This window comes from Petromyzon marinus, chromosome 9 (genome assembly GCF_048934315.1).
Source record: "Petromyzon marinus isolate PM22_M1 ecotype Great Lakes invasive population chromosome 9, UKy_Petmar_22M1.pri1.0, whole genome shotgun sequence".
In the NCBI taxonomy this organism is placed as follows: domain Eukaryota; kingdom Metazoa; phylum Chordata; class Hyperoartia; order Petromyzontiformes; family Petromyzontidae; genus Petromyzon; species Petromyzon marinus.
In genome coordinates this window covers 3,781,602-3,808,142 of record NC_133675.1, presented here as the reverse complement: position 1 = coordinate 3,808,142, position 26,541 = coordinate 3,781,602, and the positions used below count along the sequence as shown (strand labels likewise).

General features: G+C 51.5%; 2 protein-coding genes across 4 annotated transcripts; one reads left to right on the top strand and one right to left on the bottom strand.

Moving 5' to 3' along the window:
- Nucleotides 1-295: 295 nt before the first annotated feature.
- LOC116940682 (ubiquitin domain-containing protein 2-like) lies at nt 296-12,977 on the bottom strand. Of its 2 annotated transcripts, none has more exons than XM_032950820.2 (3): nt 12,632-12,977; nt 3,973-4,209; nt 296-3,506 (listed from the first exon to the last, which is right to left on the bottom strand). In XM_032950820.2, the coding sequence occupies exons 1-3, from the start codon at nt 12,699-12,701 to the stop codon at nt 3,070-3,072; spliced, it is 744 nt and encodes a 247-aa protein (XP_032806711.1). In that variant the 5' UTR covers nt 12,702-12,977; the 3' UTR covers nt 296-3,069. The 2 variants fall into 2 exon arrangements, with proteins under 2 accessions (XP_032806711.1, XP_075921942.1); XM_076065827.1 differs by lacking the exon at nt 12,632-12,977 and adding an exon at nt 7,898-12,247.
- Nucleotides 12,978-13,335: 358 nt separating this feature from the next.
- SMYD5 (SMYD family member 5) lies at nt 13,336-26,540 on the top strand. Of its 2 annotated transcripts, XM_032950821.2 has the most exons (13): nt 13,336-13,488; nt 14,481-14,589; nt 15,327-15,466; nt 17,007-17,128; nt 17,934-18,003; nt 19,805-19,909; nt 20,437-20,499; nt 21,174-21,244; nt 22,893-22,999; nt 24,035-24,091; nt 25,078-25,172; nt 25,628-25,698; nt 26,085-26,540. In XM_032950821.2, exons 1-13 carry the CDS (start codon nt 13,402-13,404, stop codon nt 26,227-26,229), a joined length of 1,242 nt encoding a protein of 413 aa, XP_032806712.2. In that variant the 5' UTR covers nt 13,336-13,401; the 3' UTR covers nt 26,230-26,540. The 2 variants fall into 2 exon arrangements, with proteins under 2 accessions (XP_032806712.2, XP_032806713.2); XM_032950822.2 differs by lacking the exon at nt 26,085-26,540 and having other exon boundaries at nt 25,533-25,666.
- Nucleotide 26,541: the final 1 nt, after the last annotated feature.

The following is a 26,541-nucleotide window of genomic DNA, read 5'->3' as shown; positions in this document are numbered from 1 at the left end:
TACTTTTTTATTGTTATTACTCTACACACGTTGAGAGATCTCCACTGCAGATTGAATCTCAATGAGGCTTCGCCTGGTTAAATAAGGGGCCCGTGGGTGGAAGGTTGCTTGGGAGGGTGATAGGTAAATGATTAATGTCCTTATTAACGAGCTGCAAGGCGAATAGGTTTCACATGAGGACTTCCACATTAACGCTTTGGCCACTGAATGTTACAATATAATAATGTCGTGCCTTTGCCAATCCACTGCTGGATGAAGGCCTCCATCTCAAACAAAACACCCTCCAGAGGCGTCGACAAGTGAAAACAACGACATACTTTATTCATATAATTTGTGCAAAAGGCAACATTTTCTTATCCCTCACACAGGAACGGGTAACAGCACGCATTCTCCCACTCCCACGCCCCCCGCCCGGCCAAGCTAACCGGCTTCAACAAAATAAATTTGACCACAGTTCACACTATAGGTAGTAGAAGGGGCAGCGCAGAATTTGCATTCGTCTGTTAATGCACTTGAGAGTTGCCCGTCAATGCTGGCCTAGGTACTACGCGTCACCACGGTAGCCATACAAATTTCAACCTTTGGTTAACAAAGAAAATTACGATCCAAATATACATACGAGCGATTTTTTTTTTGTCACTGGTATAACTGGTTTCAAAAAAACATTTTGGATTTACATTTATTTAACAGGCATGTCATAAAATAAAACTGACCTTAAGACACCCCCCACCCCTTAAAAACAAGTATGGTCACTACACTAAATACTTTTGACTTTTTTTAAAATTTTCCGTTTAAAAAAATGTTCCTGCATGTAACCCAGGAGCATAATAGTGACTAAACATTTAAAAAATAACAATGCTGGAGGGGAGAATAAAACCTAACTACATTCTAGATAACTCGTGTATTCGTCTGAAATATAATGCCCCTGAATAACCTCTTATGAACAAACTCCGGATCGATGCCCTGTGCATCACCACCAGTGCTAAAGCAGATGACCGCAGAAAGCCAAGTCGGTTTTTTTTTTTCCCCCAAAACCAAATTCTACGACACCTCTTCCCCGCACGTACAATCAACGCAGAGAGCTCTCCAATGCCAGGTGAGTGCGTTATTGCCATTTATATCACATCTCGCAACTGCGTCTCTGGGAATGCTAAAGTGATTACACCTCTTTGTGGGAGGTCAACAGAGATTGTTCTTGGATGAAAATCGACCCAAGCCACAAACAAAACGCATGCATTTCCCAACACAGGCTCGGGGCAGCAGAATGAAAAGGAGCCGCCGCTCATTGGTGTGGAGATATCCGACCTTAAGTTGATGACTTTAATGTCGTGAACCCCAATGTAGTGAACCCAACGTAGTGATGACGCGGCTGGAGGTGGGCGCGAACTGGAAGTGACACCGGGCCAACGTCTGCAGAACACCCTCTCTTCCCAACGACAGCATCGGAACACGAGACCCTGGCAACAAGAGCCTGAAACCGAGCCTGCGTGTTGACAATGGAGAGGAGAGGGGCTCCACGCAGCAGGGTTAGTTCATCACACCCAGGGGCGTAAATTTTCCAGCCAACTGGCGCCCCCACCCCACCCTCCCTCGCTCCGCCGCACAGGCAGTCGGCGTCACAGCGGGGCCACGACCGCGAGCGCCGTCTTAATGCGATCCTCCAACCCCGAGCAACGAGCGATCCATTGGCACAGCACAAAACTCCGTTGCTACCAGTGAACTGTTTACATCGCTATTAAGGCAGCTCGAGCTAATATTTAAATTAATGATTTTTTTTTTACAGTTTTGTTATAGATCTATAAGTTGTGTGCGTGTATGTACACATACATATATACTGTATATATATACACATACATGATGCTCATGGGCTGTTGTGCGCAAACTGTCTCAAATCAATTGTCATCCGAGCCCAACGGTAAAAAAGCAAAAAACTATAGAATATGACGCGGTTAATCTTAACGTACGAAAGCAAATCCGGAGAGAGAGAATACATTTTTCTTCTCCTCCAACATTTCTACGTGGGAAAACCCAGCAAAGTAGCGCTTAGTGAAGCCGTCAACGACAACCGCGCGGTCGCAACGTTGACAAAAAACCCGGGGACGCTGCACGCCGCCCCCCCCCACACCCCAAAAACCAGCCAATGGCAGGCCGCGGACCCGTCGGTAAAAATTGCACGTGAAGGCTTTGATTTGAAACGAAGCTGGGCGAGCCACGGGGTAGGCGACGGGCGACGGGGAGAGCGACAGGGCGCGTCGCTGCGTGGAGGCGAGTCCAGATTGCGCCTCGCTTGTCTCGGCACTCAAATTCCGTCAGCAGCTCACAGCGCACATTGCCGCGAGGGGGGGGGGGGGGGGGGGCAACCCAACAACAACGTCGCCAAGGAGGCCAGGTCTCCACTCTCTGTTTTAAAGGCGCAACCAAAAAAAACAAAAACTCTTTTATCTCGGCCGCGTGACTTTCGCGGTCAGAAACGAGTTTTGAATCTCTGTTGGTGAAAAATGAAGAGTTTAAAGTGACTCTCAGGTGACACCCCACCGCAGATAGAGCTTGAACTACAGCCTTGTGGAGGTGCCCTGCGTTAGCACCCTGCTGACATCACTGCAATGCCATAGTAACTAAACAGGCGCAAATCCACAGCCAATAACGCGTTTGACAGTAACTTTAAGTTTCTCGTCAACTAAATGGAGATCACCCAGCACACAACCTACCCATGTATCTACAAGGGATAATCTTTTTTTGGGTCATGCACTCCCAGGGCTTGATTTGTCACTGAATATTTTCTGGGTCACTCCTAGACTGGTGTAAGTGGCACGTGACTGGCAGTAGCCACAGCCTGCAGCGAGAGGCGTACTGGACGTGGTGTGCCGGGTGCCGAAGTCTTTTCCAGTTCACCGACACAGTCAGACCCAGCTGTACTCAAACCCCGCGTAATCCTTTCACGACGATGAGAACGTGCAAGGCAACGTCCGTGACGCGAGGTCCGCAACAGCAACGTCAAGCGGGTGGCAGACGAGAGAAGACGACACGGAGTGGGGAGGTTGGGGGGGGGGGGGGGGAGGGGACGCTCTCTCAGTTCTCAACAGGCGTCGGCGCGGGCGGGGGCGGCGCCGGCGGCTGAATCGGCGTCACCACCACCTGCACCACGAAGTCGCGCGGGATCTTAAGGTCGGCGAGCGCCACCCGGTCGGCCAGCAACCGCCCGGCGAAGAACCAGCGCTGGCGAGTGGGCTCGAGCGAGGGCTCGGCGATGCAGAGCCGCCGCTTGGCGTGCGCCACCATGTCCGTGGTGCGCGCCGCCAGCGTCAGGTCCTGGCCGGTGGAGAGCCGCAGGCGCAGCGGGTACTCGCGCCCGCCCGCCGAGTCTCCGTCGGCCGCGACGGCCGCCGCTGCGTCGTCGTCGTAGGCGCCGCCGTCGTCCTCGGTGATCAGGTTGACGGGTGGCACGAGGCAGTAGACGGGCAGCTGGTAGCGGTTGCCCAGTTCGTCGTAGCAGTCCGTCAGCGTGCCTGCGTGCGTGGCGAGGCGAGGAACAGGCGAGTCACCATCAGGGATCTGGTGCCAAGTTTACTTTCCCGAGGGGAGAAGCAGCACTGGCTATTTAACCGTCCAGAGCGTTTGTAAAGTGTTTCACAGTTGTTGCAGGTGATAACATTGACCTCTAACAGGAAAATATAGCGCAAGACGATGCTACTGGCATTATCTGAAATAAATAAAACCTTTTCTTGAAAGCATTGTGTGGCATCCTCAATCGTCTGAAATCCAAAATGATCCGACATCCAGAATAAAGAGGAAGGCCTGAATTGTGTAGGATTTGGGCTCAAATGTGGTTTGGAATATTGTGGAAAGTTGAATCACGTGGGATTTGAAACGATACGCCATGCGGGAATCATCTTGTAAATCTGGAACCACGTGCAATCTATAATCGCGCGCAATCTGGAATCGCCGGAACACGGGGAGACCACGGTAACGCACCGTGCGGGAGGGAGATGTTGGCCCCGTCGGCGATGGCCTGCGCCAGGTCATAGTCGGAGCACTCGAAGGCGTAGGCTGCGGCGCGCAGTGCGTCCCAGATCTCCTTGCGGCCCTCGAATGCTGGCGCCGTGTCCCAGAACTCGTCGCGCTTGCTCCGCAGCTGCCCCTCCGTCATGGGGAACTCGCTCTTCCACTTGGGACGCTCCTTGCGCAGTGGCTGGTTCCGCCCCAGGGCCACTGTGGTATTCGGTGGGGGGGGGGGGGGGCCGGCAGGGGAAACCGGGGAGAGGAATCAGTTAAGGTCAAGAGGTCAGCACGACGCCTGTCACCCCATTGTCATTGATGCTGCCACACCTAAGCATTGTTTCCCTTCCTTCTGCTTGATCCCAATTGTTGCACAGTCGACAACTGACCTTCAAGCTGCCCACCGTCTGTCTAGGTCTTTCCGTCGGTTGCTGACGTTAACGATTTAGCCCTGTAATACATGGCAGATTTTTTTTAAAGTACCTCATTTTCTCCCCCAGGTTTTTTTTTTACTTCATTGACATGTGACAACAGAACACCTCTCCATAACTGACAGCAGTCCAATGTGATGTCGTGCGAGACAACAAGCCATGGCAGATGAAGTAACAGAATCAAGGCGTGCCAGGGCAATTCTCCAACATCGGCGGCTGGTGCACTACCTGTTCCAAGTATCCTCGATGGAAACGTCTTTGTCTCGTGATGTACTGCTAACATCACAATTGGAATATAATTGGGACCTCGTGGGGTGGGGGGGGTAGTGGAATGGAAGAAACGTCAGCGTGTAGCAAATTACACTGCACCCACGCCCTTGAAATAACAAAAAAAAACCTACAAACAAGTTGCTCTGAAAATAGCTTCTCATTGTTTTGAATACATCTATTTGATTGAGATTCTCGCCGCAAGACTGCACCGTAATTAAAATACTTTAGAAATTATATTTTTTACGCGCGTTTTCATTTTAAATACATAAAATATAACGCAACACGTCCTGCTGGTTGCTAAAACACCAGCGGAGAAACTCGACACGCCGGGGTGCCGGTAGGTGCGCGTGGGGCCCACCACGCTGCTTGTCCCAACCTGTTTGGCACAGTGCGCCGCCTCTGCGGGTTCACGCTTCGGGAGCCGCGTGAGAGACGCGCTATCGTTTGCGCTCACCGGAATTATAATGCGAAGCAATACGATGTATCAACCACACACACACACACACACGTGCGCGCGGACACACCTCGGCCACGTATGTCACTGCGCCCCTGCAGTGACTTCAGCACGCTAAAGTTAGAAACGCAGTGTTGTTGCCAGGTCGAAAATATCCCCCCCCACTCCTCCAATACCCGATCAGTGCGACCGCTGATGGACAAACCACAGTCTCTCCCTTGCAGGCCGATTCGAAGTGTGGAGGCCGAATGCGGTCACCGGCCGCGAAGAAAGAAAGTCGCGAGCCCGATCCAAGATGTTACTAAGGATACAGGGACACTCATTTTTTCCTCAAACGAATTAAACGTGGGTTTCCGTTTATGCAATATGTGCAACCTGCACGTGCCAGGGTAAACAATGAACTATTGATCCATTTACGTTAGCCCGTGCACCAAATCGTGCGTCCAAGGGTCGATCACGCTTTACAGAAAATTATACGCCGATTCGCCTGCGGCTGTGTGGAACAAGACAGCGAAGGAACGAGACTGAGCATGAGATGGGGAATGCAAACACGACGGTGCACTATAACCGACTGTTGAATTGAGCTGTAATCCCGATAAATAACGTGTCAACCTGTCCAGCATCGACCATGATCTACGCATTGCTGGATACAGGCGTAGGCCAACATCGTATCCCAGCAGCAGCCTACAACACCCGTTTTACGCATCGGCGGTCGCCCATCCAAGCACTATCCAGCGCCAGCCCTGCCTAGTTTACAGGACATGACGAGGTGGGGTGCACTCGGTTATTCGGTCAAAGGCAAGCACTTAGTACAGTATTCGTAAACAAACAGAATCAGTTTCTTTACCCGAGTAGAGCCCCCACTGAACTAAGAGGCACTCTTTGAAGGACGAGTGGTGATAGCAGCATTATTAAGAGCCGTACTTTAACGAGGCAGGATTTACACATATCTAAATATAATCAGATGCAAGTCTCGTGACATCAGGGATAGGTCTGTCTCCCAAGGGAGACCTGGGGATAGGGGTCTCGCTCCCAAGGGAGACCTGGGATACAACAACAAAAACGAGCAGTAGGAGCACTTAGGCCAACTACCGCAGCCTTAAACCAACAACGGAGCACTTATCTCTCCATCCTTCCTGCACGGCAGATAGCCCAGCTGCCCGCTGTGTCCACACACGGCGAGGATTTTTTCATCATCATAGGCGCAGGCCTTTGGACTCGGATGAGACGGTCATTGTGCACCAATAATAATAGGGCCAGTGTTCAGAAATAAAAAGCTCCCATCCCCACGAGTTATCAGCATTTCCTTTCGCCCGATTTCACACGACGGCTTTGTGGGGGTTTTTTCAATATTTTTTTAGAAAATTGGGGTGGGGTTTTGTTGGGGGGGGCGCATTATTTCGAACTCACCCCCCCCCCCCCAGTCGGAGTGGCAACAGCAGCAGCACCAGCAATACAAAACGTGACAGCAACACAGCCAGCCGCGGTTAACAGCAACACAACCGCAAGCCGTTCATCCACCCGCATTCCTCCCGAGATGGGGGGGGGGGGAAATGCCAACAAAACAGCGCTGCTGCTGTGGCTGGGGCAGCAGACACGGGCCTGGATCTGCGCTGGGGTCTGCATTCCAGAAGCGAGGCGATGATGATGATGTCGCCTTGATCCAAAACAGGTTCTCGAGAGGAACCCGCTTGGCTCAGCTGCACTCGGAATTTCGAGCGTTCCAGCACTTTTTTTTAGGCAATGAAATGGCGTTTGGGAGCGAATAGTCCATTACGAACAGGGTTTGCGGGTCTCGGTTTGCGAGCGCTTTCAATTACCGCACGCGTCTCTGCAATGCCCGTCTCACATTTTCAACGCCTGTTCCCCCGTGATCTTGTTCCTTGATCGGTTGACCAACCTTCACCACTCGGCACGGACCCAAGTGTGGTCAAACAGGGCCCAACGACCGACACCGCGTGGGCGCGGCCTTCATCCAGCAGTGGAATGGCAATGGGCAAGCAACGTGTCATGATCTGTTTTGTTCTGTAATGGGCTGTGACGAAACCTATCACATGTGAACGCACCGCGCGGTTTCAACATTGGCGCGTGCCAAACTGGCCCATAGTTACACTCAACATGCGGCGTGCATTTTATTATAAATTCCACGATTTTTGGAATCATACATATTCTATGAACGATTATCAAAGAATCCATTAACAAGCCCAATTATGACATTCCGTTGCGTCTACGCGCCTGACCGAAGCTCTCATCCGGAACCGCACCCTCCTCCCTCTCACCTCCGCCAGGGCTACTCCTCTTACCGCTCTCCAGCAAGACAATTCAGTTTTCAAAGGTCCGACCGTGAACGTTGTGATGTGGTAATGTACGGCTGTTTCATTACCGTGGCTGAGAAGTTTGCTTTGATGCATCTTCTCCGATTTACTAATTACATCTCATAAAACTTGTGCAACACGTGTCTCTTTTAACACCTTTATGAAAAAAAGTCGTTTAATGTGTTGATTTCGAACAATTTTGGGGACTTTTAATTTAAGAGCCAGGCGTGGTGGCACACACCCCTGATCCAGCACTTTGGAGGCGAGCATTGGTGGATCACGCAGATTTGTAAAACTCCCAAAGCTGCTACGCTGTCAGGTGGGCCCGGGAACTGCGGTTCACCACGTGGATTTGTGAACCCATTTGTGCAGAACTTCGAGTTAATCCCCTCTGTCGTGAGTTTTATCCACGTTCTCCAGTTACTTCCCACCTTGAAAATGCTCAGGATCCTCCTGAAGAACCCAGACTTGGTAAGGCTTTCCTGGGCAAATAAATGAAATTGCAATCAATATTTTGGAGGATAACCCGAGATGACTCACGACAGCATGGTGGAATGAGATGAGGATAGTGGATGTGACAAAGTGGCACAGAATAGAATCTGAGCAGCCGACCCCACACAATTATGACTTTTGGCTTATAAGAAGAAACGGCAGGGCGGTGACAAGGCAACAATAAAACACCGATGCCCCCCCATGCGCTGGGTTGAACCAGAAAAGTTGCCACGGAGTCCCCAGACTCGAAAATCCTGCTCGAGGCTCAAACGCAACCGGCAGAACCTGCCTGCTGCACCAACTGCTGGGAAGAGCATTGGAATCTGAACAAAAAGCAAACCCTTATTTGCAGTTGAGTGCTGAATTTGATGAGTATGCGCGCGCGCACACACACACACGCCTGTTTGTGTTATGTGATGTTGCGTTCAGCTCAAGGACCCTCCCCTCATACCAATGCCAACCGTTTTCTCATGGCGGCTGACAATCCGTGAGATTATCTGCCCTATGCAAGCAAGGGACACGTTCGGAAATTTCCCAAGCCAAATTTGCTTTGCAACACTGGAACCCGCCCCGAACACGAGAAGGTAACGGGAAGATAAGGGAGGCGTTTTGCATGTTCGCACATACTCGGCGGACTTTTCTACGTTACGCTGCGAGAATAAAAACAAACTATTCTGCGCAAAAACTAAAAAAAACTGAAGCTGCTGGATTTCTTGCAGTCGGGCGGCGCGGGTTAATAATTGAGCCGCACGTGGCAGAGCCGTGAGGTGGCCTGGCACCGTCAGCGCCGTCTGTCGTCCGCGAGCACCTCACCCGCTTCCCCTCTTCGCTCCCCACGGGGTTGAATTACGTGGCCTCCTTACCCCTTTGTAACCATCCCGACCTCGGGACGCAACTTTTTTTCACAAACGCCATCGCATCGTAGGCCTGACCTTTGCCCGAGCCAGTGCTACGTGGGACAAGGTTGGAAACATTCAACACTCGCCAGCACAAACAAAAATAAAAACTCGCAACCTTCATTGTTGCCGCCACTTTGTGAACAGAGGAAGGGCTGGAGCAGTGGTTAGCAGGCTGCACTATGAACCTGATGAAGTGAGTTGGAGTCTCAACCATAGTTAATATCAGTGGCGAATGTGGGCGAGCCCATCTTCCCTGACCAACATGGTGAAAAGTATGGTTAAACAACCCCGATGCTCTTCGCAGTATAGAGCCCTTCATCCAGCAGTAGATTTATAATACTCAGAATTATTTTCGACATAACAGAAACATACATAGCAGTCCAAGACGGAGCACATATTGAAACTTCAGCATCGTGTATTTTTCAGTCATGAGCCGGTGTCATTAAGGTAAGAGCGCTCTTTTGATATGTGCTTTCGCTGTCTATGAACTCTTGTCTTCACAGTAATTAAAATCTTGACTTTATGGTGGCAATGATGCAGAGTATAATCGTGGGCCCTGGCAAAATTTTGTATTGGTTATCTGGTGCTTTGACTTCGTAAATAAAACATTTACACGGCTGAAATGCATTTTAAAAAATCCCTGATGTAGCCTACAGATTTCTGCGGCAAATGCTGTTTTCGAGTATCTAGTAATGTTGTCCACACGCCAGACCGGTTGCTCGTTTAAAACTAAACTATTTTTTATTTTACCAGGTAAGGCCCACTGAGCTACATAGCTCTTTTTCAGAACAACCTGGCCACAAATGACAGCTCAACAAAGTGGCTCATCACGTGGAAACTTGTAGCAGCCAAATACTCGAAACGCATGTTGATTATAAATGTAAACCGGAGGGTGCGGAGAAAACTCCACGCGACCACGACGAGAGCATGCAAACTCCAAATGTACAGGTGACAGGGTTGACAGGTGTCAAGGGTTGGGATCGAACCCACAACCTCCTGTATACCAGGCGAGGTTGTTAACATCTCGCTGAGCAACCTATTAGAAGCTCACAACAGCTTCAGACGCCACTTGCCAATGATGCTCTCCAGGTCCAATAATCTTACTTGGCGTTGTTGGATTCCTAGTGCTGTCGTGAACCACCGCACCACCGTTCGCCACATCATCGTCATCATTTAATATTTATACCGTGACTCCTGTGGCAGTACACCTCGAGGCGCGAGAACAAAGGGGCATTTGAGATAACGACAAAAGAATCACTCAGGAAGTGATTGCAGAACAAATACAATGTGGAAAAATAATCCAGTACTGCACAGAAAATATACGGTACATCGGAAACGCTCGAATAAACTAAATTGAAAGTCTAAACTGCGCTCGGGACCACACTCTTGTTTGTTCGCTTCATGGGAGTTATTCATATACCATCTGAATATAATACTCGCGACCGAGAGCTGGACGTATATCTCGCGTTACATTTGTCAACAAACAAAACACTGCTGCTGCACAGGGATATTATGGTTGCTTTGGGGCAGTTTGTCCACGAGTAACGAGTTATGTATATGACACGGGAGCTGCAGATGATCGATGTTTTAAGAAGTTATTAACCTCCCGCAGATGTGAAATTATTAAACCAGCTCGTGTGCACGTATTATGTTGACTTACATCACTGGACTGTGAGAGATGACGAGGGATTTGGGAGGCCTTCATTCAATGGAGTAGTGAATTAATCATGACTCCTGATACCACCCAAGTCCGTGTGGCAGAATATGACCATTGTCATCAATCACCAAGTCATGATGTATCCACTACTGCATGAAGAATTTAACCCAGCCATGCTGGTTCCCCCTCTTCAATGCTGACCCCATACTTCCCCCAGCTCAGGCATGCCACCTTTACTGCCCCGTGCCCTGCCCTTTCTCCTCTGTTCGAGCACCCTAACCCAGTGATCCCTCTGTCCCGTAATTATCCTCTGTGATATGATGATCCTGCCAATGTCATGTATCCAGGAAAGCCTCGCCGAGTCTCGAAACACGTGTTCAGGAGGGGCCCTGCTACATCCGAATGTTTGGCCAATTCCATTTTCAAGGAGATTGTTTGGCTTTGTTTGGAAGGAAATCGGAGTAACCAGGGAAATCCCACCACGCATCCGAGTGCATAACACTCAAAACTCCGCACGCACGTGCTTACAAACCCTCCTGCTTTCCTGCCATATCCTGGCCACTCCTCTCGCTGCAAAGCGGATTTGGAAATTTCACTAGCCATCTCGACGTGATCCTCTAACGCTTGCCTACAATGCATTAAATCACAGGTGACACCATACCCGGCATTACTTGGCTACCCATTGACCTAATGGCCCGATAATGCCAACTAAATCAACCCCGCGATTCCCTCCCTTCATTCCACAGCTCTCAATGTCCGCCTCCATCCCGATCGCGCGTTCCACCACGATCCAACACATTGGAGCACGATTGGCTATGTACGGTGCGAAAAAAGTTCAACATACATTACACATTACCTCACTGACGGAACAACCCATGACCCTTCTCATCTGCCCTTTCTCAGTAACCACCCCACACAGCCAACTCTCCCTTACGTGTTCAACCAATATACCACCAAACATCCTTTGCTACTTTTGACCATTGCCATCATAGCCTAAATGACCCAGCGACCCGATGACATAATAAACCCGTGAACTTCTTTCGCACCGTCCGTAGCCAACTGTGAGAATCGGAGGGGCGGGGGAAGGACAACAAACTACGCAAAAAAACTGTTCTAAACCTTTCCTACCACGCTTATGTGGCGACACTTTGGAATGGTGACAAAAACCCAGTAACCCAATGCCCTGTGCGCCCGTGCCCCCGTCACCCCGTCAGTCCGTCAGCGGTGCCCCGTGAATCCGTCAGTCCGTGTCCCGTGAGTCCGTCAGCCCGTGTCCCGTGAGTCCTTCAGTCCGTGCCCCGTGAATCCGTCAGCCCGTGTCCCGTGTGTCCGTCAGACCGTGCCCCCGTGAGTCCGTCAGCACGTGTCCCGTGAGTCCTTCAGCCCGTGTCCCGTGAGTCCGTCAGACCGTGCCCCCGTGAGTCCGTCAGCCCGTGTCCCGTGAGTCCTTCAGCCCGTGTCCCGTGAGTCCGTCAGACCGTGCCCCCGTGAGTCCGTCAGCACGTGTCCCGTGAGTCCTTCAGCCCGTGTCCCGTGAATCCTTCAGCCCGTGTCCCGTGAGTCCGTCAGTCCGTGTCCCGTGAGTCCTTCAGCACGTGTCCCGTGAATCCGTCAGTCCGTGTCCCGTGAGTCCGTCAGCACGTGTCCCATGGGTCCGTCAGACCGTGTCCTGTGAGTCCGTCAGCCCGTGCCCCGTGAGTCCGTCAGACAGTGTCCCGTGAATCCTTCAGCCCGTGCCTCGTCAGTCCGTCAGCCCGTGCCCCGTGGGTCCGTCAGCCCCCGTGCCTCTGTGTACCCCGCCAGCGCGTGCCCCGCGAAGCCCAGGGCCTGTGTGCGCCCCGGCGAGCCCCGCGAGCCCCCCACGTACCGCCCGTGAGCCCCGCGAGCCCCCCACGTACCGCCCGTGAGCCTCGGCGAGCCCCGCGAGCCCCCCACGTACCGCCCGTGAGCTCCCCACGTACCGCCCGTGAGCCCCCCACGTACCGCCCGTGAGCACCGCGAGCCCCCCACGTACCGCCCGTGAGCCCCGGTGAGCCCCGTGAGCCCCCCACGTACCGCCCGTGAGCCCCGTGAGCCCCCCACGTACCGCCCGTGAGCCCCGCGAGCCCCCCACGTACCGCCCGTGAGCTCCGAGCTGCCGTGCGCGCTCCCGGAGGTTCCGCGCCGCGCGCTCACGCAGCCGCCCATGTGGCCGCGTCACCCGGGCGCGAGGACGACAGCAGCCTTCGCATTGGCAACCAGATACAAGTAGTAATTGCAACGTGCACGCACACACTAGAGAAAAAATAATTTAAAAAAAAAACTAAAATAAATTTTAATTTTAAAAAAATGTGAACTAGAAGTGGACGATGAGGAGGAACGTTACGCGCACGGGACGCGGCGAGACGCCATCGCCGCGGATGACGTCACCGGTCCACGTGACGCGCGCACAGCTGACCGAGGTCGTGACGTCACTTCAGAGGGGGGGAGGGATGGGGGGCGGGTTCGTAACCGCGGCCATCTTTGTAAGGGACGGGCAAACGCGGGTACCAATTGGCGGTCAACGCGCGGTTCGGTGACGCCGGTACATGCGCAGCCAATGGAGACCCTTGAAGGAGGGTTCTTACTCTAGTAAGATGGCCGCACGATGCGCGACTGTAATGGATGAGATATTGTTTTTTTTTAATATATAAAATAAATCATTGTTACAAGGCGACCCTTTATTGTAAAGCCAATCAAGAGATACGTTTCAGAGTTTCGCTGACAATTAAAATAATGACGCAACGTCAAATAAAAATAGTGTTGGGGGAGGAGGGGGCGAGGTGAAGGGGGTTTGTGCGAACCTCACAAGGTGATTGTTTCCGGGTTTTAGGTCAGAGGTCGCGGAGGAGGTGGGGTCGCGGTCCACATGGCAGCCTCGCACGTGGCCTCGGGGCTTACGGATCCCGCGGCGGGAACGGAGTCCGTGGAGTTGCGGGAGCTCGACTCGGGCAAGGTAAGCACAGGGCAAGGCCAGACGCAGGGGCAAGGGCAGGGGTAAGGGCATGGTCGAGGTCCGAGGCACCAGGCAAAGGCACGGGTGGGGGGAGGTGAGCGGCAAGCTCCCGCGTGTGGGTTTAACGCGGGGCTCGCGTCGAAACGCGCGCGTCTGGACCAGGAGTCGTGTTTGAGATTCGAGTCTCGGTTCGGGGCTCGAGGCGAAGTCCTTGTCACGAGAGTGTCTGAATATTGTACTGTGGGAAGTCCACAGCGGTTGGTTAATCCACGTACGCTTTCGCGACCAATATGCATAATATAGTTTTTTGGGGGGGGATTAGATCGAATAAATGTAAACCTGTCATTAAACCCGCCACCACCCGACACAGACAATCAGTGAGGGTTGTCACGTAAAAAGAACATGTCAATTCGTTACTAGTACAGCAGACCGGTGTGTTTGGTGAGCAAATCCACAACATTTACAGTCTGAGTACGACGTTTCGCCAGTGATTACAACCGGCATCATCAGGCGGACAGTGCTGTGAATGGCAAAGTCCTCGGCAACACGAATGGTGAATGTTATTCTCAGAGCTGCCAACAGAGATGATTGTTCGCTTGAGCATAGATACACTTGTACATTGGGCCAACCTTGTTGTTTAGCTCGATAAAGCCAGCACGATATTGTGAAGAGGCATTTCATAGGTCTATCGATAAAATGATCCCCTTCCCTGCCCCTAAAATGTGTAATGTGAAATCAATAAGTGGTTATGGACAGACTGCTCCCTGCCACGGGAGCGTGACATTTCCACCCTGGGCTTCATCATTGACGTCCACGAAGATGAACACCGCGCCACGTTCCTTTAGCAGGGACACGCGTTTGGGTCCAGGTGCGACATTGTGGTCGGTTTTGGTCGTGGTGGCTTTAATCAGGATAGTCGGGGTTTTCCATCCTTCACTGTTTCCGGCCTCTGCCCCCCCCCCACCACCACCACCACTTCGTGTCGCGCACAGGGCCGGGGACTCGTGGCCAGAAGGAGAATCCGCAAGGGAGACGTCCTGTTCTCGGAGCAGCCTGCGGTGTCCGCGCAGTTTCTCTGGAATGAACACTACACGTATCGAGGTGAGGACGCGTTTGTGTCGTTATCACACGACCTGTCATCAGCTCCACTACTGACACCGGCACCAGCAGCAGCATGATCGTCGCCGTTGTATTTTCAGGGTATTGAATTGAGCCTTGTCCGAAGGGAGAATTGTTGGCACTTGCATGTAACGTTTGTGTGTGTGTGTGTGCGCGCGCGCTGCCCCGTGATCCCAGGAGGCTGGGTTGAATTTCCGGCCATGATGCACAACATCAGTGGCAGAGTCGTACCCGAATATATCCTGAGCTTACCCCAACACACCGGTGTGCTGTACTAATATATACGTATAATAATCATTCGCACTTGCGGCATAAAGGTGGCCGGGCATACGTGATACTGGCCAAACTGCTCTGCTCCAGTCTTAATAGGCGCTCGCTACGAACTTGCCCCAGGGCTCAGTGAGGGAGCCTGTGCATGCGACTGTGTGTGTGCTTGCATGTAGCGGTTAGCGTGATGCACTACGAACCCGTCGATCCGAGTTCGATTCCTGTTCACGGCAAACACCAGTGACGATTATCTGAACCGGTCCTGGGCCTCCCCTAGATGGACTCAGCCTCAAATGAATATCTGGTGCGGTGTTGGGGAGACGAAGGCGGCCGGGCGTGGTGCTGACCATCTACCCCCTCGTGTGCCGTGACGGCCTTCATAGGTTCTCGCGAACAGCACTTGCCCCAACAGTCTGTTTCGGCTATACGGGGGATCTTTGTCTGTGTGACAGCATGTCACCACTGTCTCCGCGCGCTGGAGACGGCCGAGGAGAACGCGCGCCGCCTGACGGGGAACCCCGCGCTCTCCCTGCCCCACCCCGAACTCTGCCACATCGACACGAGCACTCACCAAGTGTGTCCGGGCTGCCAGGTTCGTCTCGCACCGGGGCCGCCTAACCCCCCCCCTCACTCCATCTCACCTGCCAATATATTATCAGCACGCCCCTCTCCTCCCATTAACCCATCTCCTCCCACCTCGCCCTCCTATACTGATCGTCCCCTTTGTCATACCCCACCTTTTCCCTCCCACCAAACGCTTTCCCTCTCCTTGCGGTCCCCTTCAATCCCCACCCTTCCCCTTGCTCATACCTCAACCCTTCTCCTCCCCTACCACCTCACCCATCCCCTTTCCCGCCCATCCTCCTCCCATCCCAACACCCCTCATCCGTAATACACCACACTTCTCGCCTCTCTCTTTCCACCCGATCCATTCATCTCTCTCCCTCACTACTCTTACCCTCTTCTTTCACCCCTCCACTGTCACTTGGTAATGATAGTGATGGTTGTTGATGATGATTCTAGATTTGAAGCTTTCGTGACTGCAAGGATCCATACGCTTTGGTTCTATTCGGTAAAGTCACGTAGGCAAAAAATAAAACAACAAAAATCACGACGTTTCGGCCACAACACAAGTGGCCTTCATCAGGTGAAGGGACCAGACTGTCTCGAAGACTGCGCTGGAGTGAAACAGAGCAAAGCTTAGACCACGGCCTTTAAGCTGTGTGAGAGGGATTAAGGTGCCTTGACAAAGGAATTAGCATAAAAAATTGGCATTTAATTGGCGGCCTTAGCATGATGAAAGGTGTAGAGAGGGTGAACATGTGGGTGCATATGCACCCGCATGTGCTGCGAAAGTTTGGGGTACCACTGCTTGAAAAATTTTAATTGGCGGACTTAGCATGATGAAAGGTGTAGAGGGGGTGAACATGTGGGTGCACATGCACCCGCATGTGCTGCGAAAGTTTGGGGTACCACTACTTGAAAAAATATACTGTGCCATTGAAAATTAGTTTAATGTTTGGTTCGCTTTAGAACATCTTTCCAATGGTTGCTTAATTTTAAACCATCTTCTCGGTTGAAATAGTGTCTGTGTTTGTAGATCTGAATTGCCTCGTGAACAAATCTCTGATGAAAAACCGTGGTTTGCAAGGTTCTTTTCAAGTAGTGGTACCCCAAACTTTCGCAGCACATGCGGGTGCATGTGCACCCACATGTTCACCCCCTCTACACCTTTCATCATGCTAAGTCCGCCAATTAAATGCTAACTTTTTATGCTAATTCCTTTGTCAAGGCACCTTAATCCCTCTCACACAGCTTAAAGGCCGTGGTCTGAGCTTGGCTCTGTTTCACTCCAGCGCAGTCTTCGAGACAGTCTGGTCCCTTCACCTGATGAAGGCCGCTTGTGTTGTGGCCGAAACGTCGTGATTTTTGTTTTATTTTTTGCCTACGGACTTTACCGAATAGAACCAAAGAGTGTTGATGATAATGTTGGTAAGTTGTGATGGTGGCGATGGAAATAATGATGATGGTTGTTGATGATGATGTTGATAGTAGCGGTGGTGATTGGAATGATGATGATGACGGTGGTCGCCACCAAGGATGATCACCGCTCTCCCTTGGCCCCCTTGCAGGTGCGGTACTGTGGCACCGCTTGCCAGCAAGAGGCCGAGGCCCGCTATCACCGCGTGCTCTGCCCGGGGCCCTCGGCGGACGATGTCGCCCACCCGCTCACTCGGCTACGCGAGGCGTGGAGGTGCCGGGGGGTCGTAGGCATCTTGCAGCGTGTGTTGTCACAGACTCAGCCGCGACGTGGATTTTTGCAAACCGTCTGTAAAGTCGGCTGCTTTTCAGGACACCGTCGTGCAAAATATTCACGAGGCGGAAGTAGCGGTGATCGCTAAGTTCGATTGGAAAAGAGTGCCTCTATATTTAAATCGGCCTGCGAAGGTTGAAAAAGGGGTGAAAGCCTTTTTAATGTTTGTCAATTCAACGCATCGCAGTGACGCACACAAAAAGTACATTGTTCCCGTGTGATTGGATCGTGTAAGAATAAGTTATAACATAGGGGGTTTTTTTCTTAGTTGGATCGCGTAAATATAAATGTGTCGTTAAACCCGCCACCACCCAACACAGCCAATTAGTAAGGTTTGTCACGTAAACAACATGCCAATTCGTTATTAGTACAGTACACCGGTGTATTGGAGACTAAATCCACAACAGTTACACTCTGAGTTCGACGTTTCGCCAGTAATTACAACCGGCATCATCAGGCGGACAGCCAGATTTGTGGAGAAATCCTGATTTCGTTCCTTAAATAGAGGGATAAATTTGATGACATCACTTGTGAGCATAAGTTAGTTACGATTAAAGCAAAACATATACAGTTGCTACAGTCAGTTGGATTAACGGAGCGAAGCAAAACTTTAAAAGACGTCGCAATAAATTTTCACGAAAGAAATAGACAAAATAGACCCCAAAATTATAACAATGTATTGATTCATGTAGTGGGTTGGATTGTTTTTTGTCTTAACGCAAATTCCATTCTCGCTGTTGGCCAGGATGATGCACTACCCTCCTGAAACGTGCAGCATCATGTTGCTGGCGAGGATGATCGCCACCGTGAAACAGGTGAGTGGCGGCAGTGGTGGTACCGGCAGTTATGGTGGGGATCCCCACCCTTTGCAGTGGAGTGGAGATGTTGGTGGAGGCGATGGTAGTGATGATTATAATGATACAATTTGTAACGCGCACAGCATATTTCAGGGACATAAACGACTGTGACTGAGACACGGAGCCAAGCTGAGTGTCGCTCGAAAGCCATGCGAGAGAGGTGTGGCCTTTAAGTGTCTCTTCAAGTCGGTGTAGATTGAACGTCGCTGCTGCCAATGTGCAGCGGGACGATGGTAATGGCCGCATTCTAGACAGTGGGGGCTGCCACGGAGAAACCACACCTAGCAGTGACGATGCTGGTGCTTGGTGTAGAGAGGGGGTTGTGAGCCGCGCTGAGGAGAGAGGTCTTTCGTGAGCGGTAGTAAACGGTGGACAACCGAAAGTAGAGCTGCTGGTGGCAGAGGAGTAAATCTTGAGGCTGACTGCTGGCAATGGGAAGTTGGTGGAGGATAGCTTAGGCAGGCCAACTACGCTGCAGGCGAGGGTGTCGGTGATGTTGGTGGTGATGAGTGGATGTAAATGACGGAGGAGATCTGACGATGCGGTTGGTTTGACTGTCACAGGTCAAGGTGGAGTTGAGAGTGACGCTGAGGAATTTTTTGGATAGTGGAACCAGCAATTATATTCTAGAAGGTCGCGTGGACGTGGTGAGACGCTTTCTGGTGCGGATCAGGATCCCTTCGGATAGGAAGGTGGTGGTGGTATGGCAGTGATGAATGTGGCGATTGGTGATGGCAATTTGGTAGTGATAAGCGGTCGTGATGATGGTGGTGGTGGCAGCAGTGATGATGGTGGTGATAAGCGGTAGTAATGGTAGTGGTGGTGGCATAACAAAGCCACTGCTTTGTGAATTACTCCAAGCCGTGGCTGCACGGAGAATTAGCGACGCTGTGTTAACATGGCCAGGGATTTGTAAGGAAGCGGACCAGTGATGCGTTATTGTAATGCTTTTCAGTGTATCATCGTCGGGGCTTTGCGCTATATTTTATAAAAACACTGAAAAGTCATCGCGCAGTCGAACGTGGAGTGGTGGTTGTGTCCCATTTACAGGCCGGAGCCTGTGGTTGACTCACTTCCCCCGTTGTTTCTAGAACAAGGAAACACATTTCCCGGTGTAGGCCTAGGCCAGTGTTCTTAACTAAATTTCAAAGGGGGGGGGCGCCACTTTCGCCGATAAGACATCAGTGTGAGGACCGCCACACATTTGAAACTATTGGGTTTAACACCATCATGATGTGGGGGGGGGGCGATTTACGCATTTGTGGATTTTTCGGGGACCACATGTCAGGAGCTGCACTAAAGGACACCAGGGGCCGCCAGTGATCCGCGGGCCTTGCAATGAAGAACACTGGTCTAGGTTCGACCTTGAAAACCCTTTTCAAGAAACTATTTTGTCTTTGACCCATCAGGAGAGACTATGTGAACATTGGTCATAGATCATGTGACTTTGCCCATCCTGCATGGAAAGGTTTCCTGACAATGTCGCCTGACATTTGAAGAAACTAGTTTCTGGGAACCTGGTTTCCCGTGCGTGCCACGCTTTTAAATTTATTTTCGAATGCAGATCTCGATCACGAAAGAGAAAAATATGCAAAACAATGACGCTTGTGTCGCAATGCATCACATATGCTGAGTGTGGTGATTTATTGTTGCAATTGCCTGTGCTTGTGCCCTGCTTGCGCAGCACTGCCAAGGCAGTCCCCATGATGGTTGTTGTTTAATCGGTGCTGGTTTTTGGTTGCTCGCCATATGGGCCCAGGCTGACGACAAGGAGAGCTGGGTGGCGCTGTTCTCACGATTCTGCAGTCGCACGGTCAACGAGCAGGAGGAGGTCGCGCACAAACTGCTGGGGAAGCGATTCCAGGTGAGCAGTGGTTGTGGTGTTGGTGGCAGGAGTGGCAGGTGAACATTTTATTAATGGACCAGGTAGTACGGTACCGGGTTACTCTGGAAATCCATCCACTGGCTCACTCGCTAACCTGGACGTGACCATGCGTTGGGCAATTCCTCACCGTATGAAAGTAAAAAAATATTTTATCGTTCTGCCCGCATACAGTAAAGTTCCATGGGGACGTTTAAAAATGTGTCTGCTATGTTGACTGCATTCTCCTCTTATGTGCGTATGTATCTTGAAATATCGGAAGAGCGTTCCAGACGGCCACAGAAGCGCGCCTGAAGGCACTCGATGCGGTGGCCGTCTTTGTTTGGTGCCTAGCCAAAAGCCACTGCTGTGAGGATGACCACTGGAGTTCACGTGATGGCTCATGCTTCTTGACGAGATCGGCAAGGTGTCGTGGCACGGAAGGACATGGAGGTACACCGAGGGACACTGTTAAACTTCACTTCCCCTCTCATCCTCCACCGCTCCTTCTCCCCCACCCCGCCTCTCAGGATCAGCTGGAGCTGCTGCGAGAGCTGCTGGCCGAAGCGCTCTTCGAGGAGAGTCTTGCGCAGGCAAGACGCTCCGCGCCACGCTTCCCCCACGATTCACTGGGCGACGACCCTTCCTGCTCTACAATAAATCATCATCACCACCATCAGCGGCCATGATCAATCAACTGTTGGATGATGGCCTATCCAAGCCGTCGCAAATCTCTCAAGTCTCGTGGTGCAATAATCCATCTAACACCGGCACACTGCTTTTTGTGTTTAGTTTGTTATCCTTCCCCCGCACCTCGGATCAGCACAATTGGCTCCGCTCGGTGCGAAAGAAGTTCAACATACACCATACATACACGAGCAGATTCCATTGTGATGATCTCGTGCGGTGAACGTCCACTCCTGGCACGTTCCAGAATCAGAAGCGTTATTTTATCCTGGAGAAATCCGATGAGCTAGATGTCTAGTTCCCTGGCCATCCGTCGTTATTCTCGACCTCCGCTATCGTCCCTTCTAACCGTGACGTGTCCTGCCCAAGGCCACTGATCGGCCAATACAATGTCTCTAACTAGGTGTACGTCCTCTAGTCCACGCGGTCCTCTTGCCGTCCCCTTACTTGCAGTGTGGATTGACCATGGCTCGTGATGATAATGATGATGATGCTGCCACGTAGGTTTACTTACAGTTTGCAATATGAACGTTCGGTTGTTATGTAATTGATGAAGTTTCCATTGTGACCTCTTTTGCAGTGGTTCACTCCGGAAGGGTTCAGATCGCTGTTTGCCTTGGTCGGCACCAACGGGCAGGGGATCGGAACCAGGTACGGACGTGCTGTGACGCGTGAACACCCACTGCACAACGACCCCTGCGAGTTACCCATTGCATCGCCAATTAACACGGTTGGCTACGGTACAGTGTGAACGAAGTTTATGCATGCATGCATTGAGTAAAGTTCACCCTCGAGGAGTCTTTGAGTTGCAGATCAACCCTGCTTGCAAAATATGAAGAAAATCTATTTTTATTTAACTGCTCCTCGCTTGTCGAGGGTCAGCGACAAAGTGCCCAGCTGACCGCGAACACGGCGGCAAAAGGACATGACAAACTGTGCGCCTCATCCAGCAGTGGATTGACAAGAGGCTGTGTGCGTGTACCCTCGAGGAACGTTGGCATGATCGTCGCCAGCATGTGTCTAGCACCTGGAGATGGCGACTTCCATTCGGATCACAGATGTAGGTCCCATGATTACCCAATTGTTCTTTACTCTGTAGATGAATCATTGACTGAATTGGGCTACCATCACTTTATTGTGCCATTGTTGTACCAAGTTGCCACAGAAGATTTAACACCGAGGCTTTTGCGACCAACGTTACGATTAGCCTCCGCGGCTGCCTGTCTGCCCGCGTGCGTGCGTGTGCGTGTGCACACCGCGCTACAAACCAGGCGGCCCAAGTTCAATTCCCGGCCACAGCTAACGTCACTGGCGAGTGACGTCTAACCCGGTTCATGACCTCTCTTACGCACACTCGGCCTTAAATTATTACCTGGTGGGGTGTGTTGATATCGGCACTGGGTGGACGTTGTGTCTGTAGGGGGTATGGTGCTGGCTACGCCACCCACTAACACGCACCATCTCTCCCATAGTCTCTTCCCATTTCCTAAGTTCTTATAACCTTGCTCAATTCATTATCAATTATAACTTTAAGTGTGCTGCTTGTTGCCAATCACTTTGCATTTTGCAAATTTGGGGCCCTGTGCTCGCCAACTGTGTTTAAAGACAATAAAACTGCCGTGCCGACCTTGTTACGTACTCGCGAAGAATCCGAATATTTATTGATACTGGAAGAATCCGATGAGCTGTAAAGCTCTTTTTTACACATGTCCAGTATAGGCGGATCGAAACGTTACAACAACAATACAAAAACATGACACTAGTGCAGAGTATAGGAAAGGTAAACAAATAGCTTTAAAAACAAAACAAAAAAACGTATCTTACCAGATGAAGCCCAACAGAGGTATTACCTGGCCACAAATGATAGCTCAACAAAGTGGCTTATCATGTGGAAATGTATAGAAGCAAAATAATCTAAACGCACGTTTCTAAATGTGGAGGGAAACACCGGAGGACCCGGACAAAAAAAATCTACACGACCACGGGGAGAAGATGCAAGAGAACTCGCCCCGATGGTCCGGTAGAGGCTACCTGGGAGATCTTAATATATATGTGTGTGTGTGTGCGTCTGCCACACATGGGAAGCAGTAGTGTAGCGGTCAGCGCGCCGCACTACAAACCCGGCAACCCGAGTTAAATTCTCGCTTCATGGCCAAAACCGGTGACGGCGGTCGGGCATGGTGCTTGCCACCCACTCCCTGGTGTACCGTGCCGGCCTTCATAGGTGCTCGCCAACAGCACTTGCCTCCAACAGTCTGTTAAGGCTGCATGGGGGATCCTTTGTCTTCACTTGCCACAGCTCGCTGAGCCAGTGGGTTCATGCGTGCGACGACCTGGAGCTCCCCGCGGAGCAGCGCGAGCATCTCGACTTCTTCATCGAGCAGCTCTACCGGGACATCGACAACGGTGAGCAATAAGCGATTAGTCAGTTTAACACGTAAGCTTTGGTGACCAATATCCATAAGAGGTTTTTTTTTGGGGTTAGATCGCGTAAATATATAAATGTCGTTAAAACCCGCCACCACCTGACACAGCCAACTAGTAAGGGTTGTCACGTAAACAGAACGTGGCCAATTCGTCACTAGCACAGCATCACCGGTGTGTTGGAGAGCAAAGCCACAACATTTACAATCAGAGTACGACGTTTCGCCAGTAATTACAACCAGCTTCATCAGGCGACAGCCATAATTGTGAAGAAGTTCACCTGTTACGTTCTTTATATAGAGGCTTAGATGTGGTGACCACGCTTCTGCGCTCTTGCGCGAAGTGGGGGGCGGGGTTGATTGAATGAGTCAACGTACATTATGCATGCGCATCATGCGAGCCCTTTGATCTTGTCCTTCCTGTCCATTGTATGTACAGTATTAAAATAGCCGTACCAACGGTAAAATCCCTATTGAAGTAATGGTGGCCTGTATAGGCATGCATTTAAACAATGTATTATTTGATGATTCGCTTCCTCGCAGCACTAAGTCGGTAGCTATCCGAACAGTTACAATTATTTTTTTTTCTTAAAAAAAAAAACCTTATGAATAAGCAATTAAATAATTGGGCAAAAATAAAGCCAGCCCAGCAGAGCCAGGTGCAGCCTGTCCGGATCAGGGGTGGTTGCGGCGTTGACCTAACTGTGCCCCCTGCACGGAGTAAATTCTCTCGTTGCAGTTTTAATCATCATGGAGGAACAGTGGTGCAGCGGTTAGCGTACTGTACTCCGAACCCAGCGACCCGAGTTTGATTCGTGGGCACGGCGAGGTAACATTGGTGGCCCTGGAATATCCAGGAATGTGGAGCGGACGTGGAGATGATGGCCCAGGGACATGCTTGAGTACAGATTGACGGCCCCCCAGGAAGACAGAGCCCGCAACAACACGAGAGTGAAAATCCCGTGGGAATGTTGACGAGCGTGAATTTGAGGAAGCCGTTTGTCTTGTGTCGCTGCAGTGTCCGGGGACTTCTTGAACTGCGAAGGTTCGGGCCTCTACGTCCGGCAGAGCTGCTGTGAGTAGCGGACTCTCCCGAGCGGTTTCCCCGGCAGACACCGATCCGCGTCGCATTGTCGCCGATCATTGCGGTGCTTCCACTCGGCGGCCGATTCTTTTTGTTAGTTTCTCAGTTTTTGACGTCTCGTCAGTAGTATTGCTGTTTTAACCCTCTCTAGTGCGTACAGTTTTCTTAAACTCTGTTCGCCCAATTGTAATAGTTTGCTTGGAAGCGGCGTGAAGCATAACACGCACATCGCGAGCACGAGAGTCGACGTCGCAGGAACAGGTCAGATTTTACTCACCACCGACGTCAGCCGTGGCTGGGAATCGACACTCGCCGATGGGGGAGAGTGGAGCGGTGGCGCAACGGTTAGCGCGCCGCGCTATGAACTCGCCGATCCCAGTTTGAATCCCGATCACAGCGAACATGAGTGGTGAATAATATCCGAACAGGTCCTCTACTCCCCTCCACCCTTGACCAACCCGCATTGACTAACATGGTGAAGTGACCGATACAATGTGTGGAGGAGTTTATCCTTTAGTACATTGACTTAGGGATGTAAGTAAAACATTTTAAACAATAAACTCAAATCATGCCTCGTGAGCAACTGCAGCCATTGGCGAACTCGACGCATCGTGACACTAAAATAATAATTACAAATACACCCAGAGGAGCACATTGAGGCTGAAGACTCTTTTTCAGGAGGGTTCTGCATTGGCATGTTTGGCCAACACCAGTTACATTTTATGTTTTTGTTAGCTATGGAAGACGGAACCCAGGAAACCCCATGTTGCAGTCACAACATGGGGGGAGACAACATGGGGGGAGACAACATGCAGACTCCACACAGGGAGGCACCCGAGTCAGAAATCAAACCCAGGTCCTTCTTGCTGCGGGGCAGCTCGTTAGATTCCATACCGACGGACGCTACGAGCTAGTACCCCCCCCAACCCAGTTTAATCCCCCTACTCCCTCTCCCCCCAAACCCTCCCCCGTGCCAGGTAACCACAGCTGTGTGCCCAACGCGGAGGCCACTTTCCCCGATAACGACTTCACACTCCACCTCACGGCGCTGAGCGACATCGAGCCTGGGGAGGTGAGTACGGCGGGGGGACGGAGGGGGCAGGGAACAGGGAGGATCCGCCCTGGACGTTTCGCCACGTTGGTTGGTGCGGGCTAGAGGAGGGAAGCATAGACATGGGAGCATAGTGCAATACAACAATATAGAGCATGGCACTGCTGCTCACAACAAAGCCCTTCTGCAGCCTGCAACACCTGCTGTACGTATGGTGATCGCCCATCCAAGCACTGTCCAGCCTCAACCCTGCTGAGCTGTTGGCGTCCGAAGAGATGCAGTGTGTTCCACCACGCGAGTTGGCCCTAGGCTGCAAGCTCTCGCTGCCTGTGAAGAGTGCTCGGAATGATGCCCATAACTCCTTCTTCATGTGCGATTAAGGCGCAGGGGTACTGCTTGAGGCTCGGGGTGAACTTATGGGCCGCCCACCGAGCGACGCGTGGGGGTTAAGACTGTGACCCCCTGTGGCCCGGCAGGAGATCTGCATCAGCTACCTGGAGGGCTGCCAGCGCAAGCGCAGCCGACACAGCCGACAGAAGATCCTGCGGTGAGAACCGCGGACGCCCTCGGATCCATCGGATTCATTGACAGGGAGGCCAAGCTCTCACGGTCATTGTCCGAAATGAAACCTATTTAAAACTAAACCATTTTTTTTATTTAACCAGGTAAGACCCCCACTGAGCTATACAGCTCTTTTTTCAGAAGCGACCTGGTCACAAAAATGATAGCTCAACGAAGTGGGAGATCACTTGAAAATGTATGAATCCAACTGAATGCGACATTGACAGCTGCTGCTGGTGGTGATGTTGAGAGTTATAAATGGGGGTGCTTACGTGGGGGGTGGGTTCGTGCCCATTTGTTTTGGTGTCGGAGGGTGGAAGTTCCTACTCTCCAGACATGTGCATATTCTTTTTGTGCGTTCCCCGTCTCCAGGGACAACTACCTGTTCACCTGCGCGTGCCCCAAGTGCCTAGCTCAGGCCGGAGATCCGGATGAGACCTCCGATGAGGATGAGGACGAGGAGGATGACGAGAACGATGACGAGAACGAGGCCGACGGCGAAATGACCGACATCTGACACGGCGGCGCCAAGCGCCGTCTTAAATCCCGCGACCCGGTGACATAACAGAACTCATTGGCAACGCTCCCGACGATGTGGATGTCGTCCCATAGCTCCAGCCCTCGCTCGGACCGCCGGTCGCTTGCGACCCCGGAAACAGCACGTGGGAGTGTTTTTGTATTCCATATTTTGTTGCATGCTGCTCGCTCTCATTCCGGCTTGGTCCAACTCTTCGCACTGCATTTCATGGTTGTGAAAAGTAATTGGCGCATGCCTGCTTGCCCCTCCCCCCCCCATCGCAGTCGTTAATAAACGAGACCTGAATGCAAG

What these genes read in the sequence shown, in the direction of transcription:
- SMYD5 (XM_032950821.2), top strand. Translation starts at nt 13,402, where the DNA reads ATGGCAGCCTCGCACGTGGCCTCGGGGCTTACGGATCCCGCGGCGGGA. An exon ending in TGAACACTACACGTATCGAG is followed by an intron (nt 14,590 to 15,326) that starts GTGAGGACGCGT and finishes TCTGTGTGACAG; the next exon opens with CATGTCACCACTGTCTCCGC. An exon ending in TGATCGCCACCGTGAAACAG is followed by an intron (nt 18,004 to 19,804) that starts GTGAGTGGCGGC and finishes ATATGGGCCCAG; the next exon opens with GCTGACGACAAGGAGAGCTG.
- LOC116940682 (XM_032950820.2), bottom strand. Translation starts at nt 12,701, where the DNA reads ATGGGCGGCTGCGTGAGCGCGCGGCGCGGAACCTCCGGGAGCGCGCAC. An exon ending in CAGCTCGGAGCTCACGGGCG is followed by an intron (nt 4,210 to 12,631) that starts GTACGTGGGGGG and finishes CGAATACCACAG; the next exon opens with TGGCCCTGGGGCGGAACCAG. An exon ending in CAACATCTCCCTCCCGCACG is followed by an intron (nt 3,507 to 3,972) that starts GTGCGTTACCGT and finishes CCACGCACGCAG; the next exon opens with GCACGCTGACGGACTGCTAC.